At 43.5% G+C, this 7,557-nt stretch overlaps 1 protein-coding gene and 1 long non-coding RNA gene across 3 annotated transcripts; one reads left to right on the top strand and one right to left on the bottom strand.

Moving 5' to 3' along the window:
- Positions 1 to 434: 434 nt before the first annotated feature.
- On the bottom strand, positions 435 to 4,351 carry LOC110491599 (uncharacterized). Of its 2 annotated transcripts, XR_016487165.1 has the most exons (5): positions 4,124 to 4,231; positions 3,985 to 4,029; positions 3,283 to 3,349; positions 3,017 to 3,190; positions 435 to 2,848 (listed from the first exon to the last, which is right to left on the bottom strand). It is a non-coding gene; the product is annotated as an uncharacterized LOC110491599 (long non-coding RNA). The 2 variants fall into 2 exon arrangements; XR_016487164.1 differs by lacking the exon at positions 3,985 to 4,029 and having other exon boundaries at positions 4,124 to 4,351.
- A 404-nt stretch (positions 4,352 to 4,755) lies between these two features.
- ppib (peptidylprolyl isomerase B (cyclophilin B)) lies at positions 4,756 to 7,557 on the top strand. The gene is made up of 5 exons (XM_021565135.3): positions 4,756 to 4,945; positions 6,483 to 6,596; positions 6,696 to 6,789; positions 6,877 to 7,061; positions 7,162 to 7,557. The coding sequence occupies exons 1-5, from the start codon at positions 4,811 to 4,813 to the stop codon at positions 7,282 to 7,284; spliced, it is 651 nt and encodes a 216-aa protein (XP_021420810.1). The 5' UTR covers positions 4,756 to 4,810; the 3' UTR covers positions 7,285 to 7,557.

Raw genomic sequence — 7,557 nt, 5'->3', positions numbered from 1 at the left:
GTAGGCCTACATAATACCATAGAAGCAGTGTTCTGCGAATATAACAATGTGCACCTTCATCTTTGGTCATTCCCAGCCGATACAGATACTGTGCCCATCTGCATTATGTCTGGTGGTAATGGGGCTGCCTTGGCAAATGTGAGTGGTCATACCTTCCTGTGTGGTGTCCTGTATACAACAGGAGTTCTCTGATCCTGGTGCAGAACGTTTTCCCTCTCCATAATGACTGACACTATTCATTTAAATAATAAAGGACAATGCAAGTAAAATTTGAATGCAGAGTGCCAGGTCTCTCCATTCAGAGACAAGTATTAAGCCTGTCTGTCAGTCTGGACTTCATACCATCATCTTGCAAGTCTCCATGTGCAGCCCCCATCCATGTTTCTGTGGACACATACAGTCACTGTTCTATTACCAATGGCAGTTAGAGATACTATGTTTTCTAAATTTTAATTTCACCTTTATTTAACCAGGTAGGCTAGTTGAGAACAAGTTCTCATTTGCAACTGCGATCTGGCCAAGATAAAGCAAAGCATTTCGACACATACAACACAGTTACACATGGAATAAACAAACATACAATCAATAATACAGTAGAAAAATCTATATGCAGCATGTGCAAATGAGATAGGATAAGTGAGGTAAGGCAATAAATAGGCCATGGTGGCAAAGTCATTACAATAAAGCAATTAAACACTGGAGTGGTAGGATGTGCAGAAGATGAATGTGCAAGTTGAGATACTGGGGTGCAAAGGAGCAATAAATAAATACAGTATGGGGATGGGGTAGATTGGATGGGATATTTACAGATGAGCTATGTACCGGTGCAGTGATCTGTGAGCTGCTCTGACAGCTGGTGCTTAAAGCTAGCGAGGGAGGTAAGAGTCTCCAGTTTCAGAGATTTTTGCAGTTCGTTCCAGTCATTGGCAGCAGAGAACTGTAAGGAAAGGCGTCCAAAGTAAGTGTTGGCTTTGGGGGTGACCTGTGAGATATACCTGCTGGAGCGCATTCTACGGGTGGGTGCTGCTATGGTGACCAGTGAGCTGAGAATGTGAGGCTTTACCTAGCAGAGACTTGTAGATGACCTGGAGCCAGTGGGTTTGGCGACGAGTATGAAGTGAGGGCCAGCCAACGAGATCATACAGGTCGCAGTGGTGGGTAGTATATGGGGCTTTGGTGACAAAACGGATGGCACTGTGATAGACTGCATCCAATTTGTTGAGTAGAGTGTTGGAGGCTATTTTATAAATTACATAGCTGAAGTCGAGGATCGGTAGGATGGTCAGTTTTACAAGGGTATGTTTGGCAGCATGAGTGAAGGATGCTTTGTTGCGAAATAGAAAGCTGATTTTAGATTTAATTTTGGATTGGAGATATTTAATGTAAGTCTGGAAGGAGAGTTTACAGTCTAACCAGACACCTAGGTATTTGTAGTTGTCCATATATTCTAAGTCAGAACAGTCCAGAGTGGTGATGCTGGACGTGCGGGCAGCGATCGGTTGAAGAGCATGCATTTAGTTCTACTTGCATTTAAGAGCAGTTGGAGGCCACGGAAGGAGAGTTGTATGGCATTGAAGCTCATCTGGAGGTTAGTTAACACAGTGTCCAACAAAGGGCCAGAGGTATACAGAATGGTGTCGTCTGCATAGAGGTGGATCAAAGAATCACCAACAGCGAAAGTGACATCATTGATGTATACAGAGAAGAAAGTCGGCCCGAGAATTGGACCCTGTGGCACCCCCATAGAGACTGCCAGAGGTTCGGACAACAGGCCCTCCGATTTGACATACTGAACTCTATCGGAGAAGTAGTTGGTGAACCAAGCGAGACAATTATTTGAGAAACCAAGGCTGTTGAGTCTGCCAATAAGAATGTTGTGCTTGACAGAGTTGAAAGCCTTAGCCATGTCGATGAATACGGCTGCACAGTAATGTCTTATTGATGGCGGTTATGATATTGTTTAGGACCTTGAGCGTGGCTGAGGTGCACCCATGACCAGCTCTGAAACCAGATTGCATAGCAGAGAAGGTACGGTGAGATTTGAAATGGTCTGTAATCTGTTTGTTAACTTGGCTTTCAAAGACCTTAGAAAGGCAGGGTAGAATAGATATAGATCTGTAGCAGTTTGGGTCTAGAGTGTCACCCCCTTTGAAGAGGGGGATGTGTGTCAGATCTCACCTATGTTGAAGTTTAAACAGGTCAGCCTAAACCTAATTCTGTTCTTCCCATCAAAGACTGTTGGTGAGCAGGCAAGATGTGAGGCTGGAGGTGAGGTCTTTGCCAGAGCCCTATTGATGGACATAGTAGCGTAGATCAGCTACTGGTCCCTCAAAGATACTGGTCGGTCACACACACACAGCACTGATTACATTATCAATGGTGGTTATGATTAGCTTGGTAGAAATATCCTGATTGCTCCATTCACCTTTTCTATTTCACTTCAGATATAAAATTTGAAGTGAAATAGAATGGTGAACACAGGGATCAGGCTGGTTCAACCAGGCTAGGTTATGCCCTGGACATTATACGCAACTAAGAAGTAGAAAATAAGCAACAACTAATGTCAGTTTACATGTAATCAAATGTATCAAAATAATTAAGTGTTTGTATTTGTACAAATGATGATCCTGTGAAAGCTGTTGCCGCTGACAAGTGAAGGTCGCTGGTCGGATACTTGTCAGTCACAACTGTTCCATTCATAGGAATGCTCACTGTGAGGGCATGTCTGCATGATGCTGATGAGGGACCCCTTGCTTGTCTTCTCTATACTGCACGTTCAGCTGCAAACTGGACATCTCTCAAACAACTGCAGCAGCCAATCTTATTAGGTGGTGTTGACTGGAAGTGCCTGTAATAGGGTGATATAATAGACAGCCATGTGGTAAATTGCATTTTGTTCTAAAGGACAAAGCTTTTTGCTAATGCACTTCACAACCAAAATGACTACTTGACTGGGGAATTAGCCTACTTTATCAAGCCAGGTATTTATAAAAAATGAACTTTTCACAAACATTACCTGTCGATGAAGCCATCTGTGTCGTCAGGGCAGTAACTCACGGTCAGAGGCCTCATGACGGTGTGTCCTTTTCATCAGAGTTGAGGGAGACTGGCAACAATGGATGAGGTGTCACAAGAGTACTTGTTGTGAAACTTGTTGTGAAACACTTATTCTGAGGTCTTGCCTGACAAGCTGTGAAAAAAGCAAGTGAACAGTGAATTCAAATATTTTTGGATGTCTCTAAACCATTGCAATCACATTGCTGGACATGTTATGATACCCACCGTTGCTCCTTCTGGTAGGTCCCAGCATCCGTTCATGACCACGGGATCAGTATGGCACCCAATTATGCTTTGTTTAACATAAAAACAGGGTCAACGATTGTCATCCTACCTAAATTATAAACACAGCTCGAGAAATAAGGTAATCTCGTTTGAAAGCTACTTCTATGCTTTACAGATGTAGATTGACTGAGTGTGTTACTGCTAGTTGGGACACTGTTGTAGTCAGACATGAGTTAGCTAGTATCGCCATTACTGCATCCAATATTTATTTGTGCCCTAGAAGACATGTGCTGCGCCTCAGAGGCTGTTGTGATTGTTTCGTCTAAATTACACTAATTTCGAGTGGCATGGCAATATGACATTGCCAAAGTAGGCAAATAATTAGTTGCAAACAACTTTGCCATAATTATGTCAAATTTACTTTAGATCGGTTGCAACTCATTACTGTTACTATCAAAGTTTGTCAAAAATAGCTAACAATGCTAATGTTAGCTAGCTAAAATACAGCGGTCCCTTCAAATCTGCATCTGAAGTTAATATGGCGACATCACAATCATGACAAAATAATTGTATTTAAGTAAGTATTTGTCTTCTTTTGAAATGTTATTTTTTCCAAGCTAAATCCGAGTTGTATTGAAGTAGGCTGACATTAGCTATCTGTGTCAGCTATGATCGTGATAATGGTTATCAAAATATACTGACCGTACATAACCAGCAGTCTATGGTCGGCCGGTATACTGACATCCACTGGGGACCAACGGAATAAAACTTACATGATGGAGTCCTTCTGCAGGGCATGCAAACCATAGTTGTTTGGTGTGCATCCTTAAAATATACCCACCTTCAACCTAGCCGAAAGCATGCATTGCATGGTCAATCCGTATAGGGCTTTTCAGTCTCAAACGGCCATGATCGCTTTGGTTTAGGACGAAGAAACAATTGAGTTCAATCCATGAAAGGAAACGAAGTGGGAGGGGCAATTTACACGTGGAGTTTGACAAAAGGGGGCATGATTTATTGACATAATTGTAATCGAAACCCAACCTTCATTTACTCGGTGTGATGTCCCGAGGTTCTAAACTCGGTTTCAGACAAGACTGACTTCATGAACAAAATTATTATTTTAACACTTTGTAGTCAAGTTTGACACTAGAATAAATGTTTGACTCATATCAATGCCACATCGCTGTTTTTTTAGGGGCAGTCGCTCTTTAACCATTTTAAATGTAAACTTCAATGGGGTAGGGACCAACCCGGGCCAGATAATCGAATTCACGGATGTGTCTTTATGTGCGCATTACGCGTATCCATCCATGATTGGGTTATACATTGCATAATGTACAGACTAAACCAATCATAGTAAAACGTTTTATTTTGGCTAGATTAAAACCGCACCTCCTCCAATTGGATAACATGGGCGGAGGGTAAAGGCCTGCGTTAAGGCAGCTGTCTCCACCCCGGATATACCCAATTTTCCCCCGGCACATACACGTACATTAGGGCCGCCACGGCTACACTTTTCTTGTTCATGGTTCGAATCTGCGAGAGAAGGATGAAGTTTTTGGTTGCGGTCACGGTCATCGTTGGGTCGGTGATATTTCTGCTCTTCCCGAGCGGATCAGACGCTGACGAGAAACAGAAGGGCCCAAAAGTCACGGCCAAGGTAAGGTATCTAGCAAGTCAAAAGACGGGAGGGATTTTCTTTTGTGCACAACTGACGTTTGCAGTAAGAAACCGTTTTGTGCTGTCTGACTTTTCAGGTCTAAAATATTGCGTGATACAATATTGCGTGATACAATTAAACGAATTTGGCGAAATGCGATGCAGCTGTTAGTTACTAGTTAATGCACGGCCTCGATGCTTGCACGAAATACAGGCCTTAACTAGCTAGGTACAATTTTTTATTTTTTATTTTTTTTAGCTGCTGTAGTCAACTAGGCCACGTCCACTTATTCGGTTTGGAGCTACGTGTGACTGCGCCCAACGTCGTCAGAAATTGTTTTTATTTAACCTTTATTTAATTAGGTAAGTCAAAACCAAAAATATTTACAATGATGGCCTACACCGACCAAACCCTAACCAGGACGAGGCTGGGCCAATTGTGCGCCGCCCTATGGGACTCACGATCACGGCCGGTTGTGCTACAGCCCGGCATCGACCCATGGCCTGTAGTGATGCCTCTAACACTGGTGCAATGCCTTAGACCGCTGCACCACTCGGGAGCCCATTCACGAGTCTAAAGAAAAACGTGCACACGTAATTGGAAGTCATTTTTGCGTTTGTGAAGCATTGGGTTGTTGGCCCGGTTATAGGCAATGTAGCGTGTTACTTCCATAATCAAATTTCCGGACAACCTACTGCAGCTTATGGTTAAATGAGAACTAAGAAACCGGTTTTGTTGCAAATCACAACCTTTCAAACAATCCTTACTGCCAAGCATGTCTGGGCGGAGTCTTCCTCCAAAACCTTTAAATGAAACACCAAAAACTGTTTTGGTTTAAAGCTACTCTAAGCAGTAGCGCTGCGTGGGTAAAATCAATCGGAAATGCCAATGCTATCCACTTACACGTTGAAGAAACGATCTCACTGTCCTACAGTACACGCTCTTTTGTCTACGGCTACCTGGCTAAAATGCTTGCTCTAGGATAACTTTCATTCATGGGCAACGTTAGCTAGTTAACATTACCTGCTACATATTGGACTTCCATCCTCTTAGGCCAAGGTTAGCTTAACCTAATTTGATACTTTTTTGTTATCATGGTAGGCGAAATGCTCGCTGGCTTTCCTTGCATTCCATGCAATGCTATGTGAGGCAACAATGTTAGTCGTTTGGGCCAGACAGCATCAGATGGCCAACACGTAGAGGGGCGCTGTTTCACTTGCTCAGATGCTATTTCCGGTGAGCTACATTCAGCCTCTTGAGAACTGAAGGAACAATATGAAACGCGGGACAGAAGATATATATTTTTCTATTCCGGTAAAGCCTAGCATCCATGAATACACGCCACTGTAAGATGTGCACACCATCAGTGGTCCTCTGGGGGAAAAAATAATGTAAATGCATCTAAATTTCTCTCTCGTATGTCACTTGAGTTCCATGGTGGCCTATCTGGAGTGCTCAAGGGATGCCATTCCAGGATGAGAACAAGTTGCCTTTGAGAATTCCTGCTAACCCATTTACTCATCCTTTCCCTTAACAGGTTTATTTCGACATCAGAATTGGAGATGAGGATGTTGGCCGAATTGTCATTGGGTTGTTTGGGAAAACGGTACCCAAGACAGTTGAGAACTTCATTACACTAGCAACTGGAGAGGTGAGTCTTTTTATACCCAGGGTATCGATTTAGCAAATGGATATGTTATGGTAGAACCATTTGAGGTACTCACTAATGCATTGCTTCTTATCTCCACAGAAAGGATTTGGCTACAAAAGCAGCAAGTTCCACAGAGTTATCAAGGATTTCATGATCCAGGGTGGTGACTTCACCAGAGGAGATGGCACTGGCGGTGAGGGGAATTATTTATATATATCTACCAATAATGGTATGGGCATCAATGCAAATGTTTATCGTCAATATCCTTGTTTCCCTGAAGGCAAGAGCATCTATGGAGATCGCTTCCCTGATGAGAACTTCAAGCTGAAGCACTACGGACCTTACTGGCTGAGCATGGCCAACGCTGGCAAGGACACCAACGGCTCCCAGTTCTTTATCACCACCATTCAGACACCTTGGTTGGATGGCAAGCACGTGGTTTTCGGCAAAATTTTGGAAGGCACGGTGAGTACTCCCCACCCACCAACACAGAACAAATACACACCTCCCCCTGCAGCTGAATCTGTTTGCATACCCCTCACTCGCGGTATTGTTCCCCCTACAGGATGTGGTGAAGAAGATCGAGGGCACAAAGACAGACGGCCGGGACAAGCCCCTCAAAGACGTGTCCATCCACGACTGTGGCAAGATTGAAGTGGAGAAACCCTTCGCGATTGCCAAGGAGTAAAAACAAGTCAACTTTATTAAATGGGGGAGCAGGACTGTGGGGTGTAGGTAGACCATTGAATTTTCTGTTTTGTTTACCACTGGGGTCCTGTAGTGGGGCTCCTGCACGGGTTGTCCTGGTAGCAGAAGCTGCCCATTGAAGTTAAGTGCCAGATCAAAGCAAAGGCATACTGGGTCCATTTCCAAACAGGCATTCCAGTATGGTTGTCGTGCAGCTGATACCTGCTCATTTTGTAAAGGATACATCTTCAATAAAGGATCCAGGTTTTGTTAA

This window comes from Oncorhynchus mykiss, chromosome 2 (assembly GCF_057628025.1).
Source record: "Oncorhynchus mykiss isolate SJ-2025 chromosome 2, ASM5762802v1, whole genome shotgun sequence".
Classification (NCBI taxonomy): Eukaryota; Metazoa; Chordata; class Actinopteri; order Salmoniformes; family Salmonidae; genus Oncorhynchus; species Oncorhynchus mykiss.
Note: the sequence above shows the minus strand (reverse complement) of the source record. Positions and strands in the feature narration are given on the sequence as shown.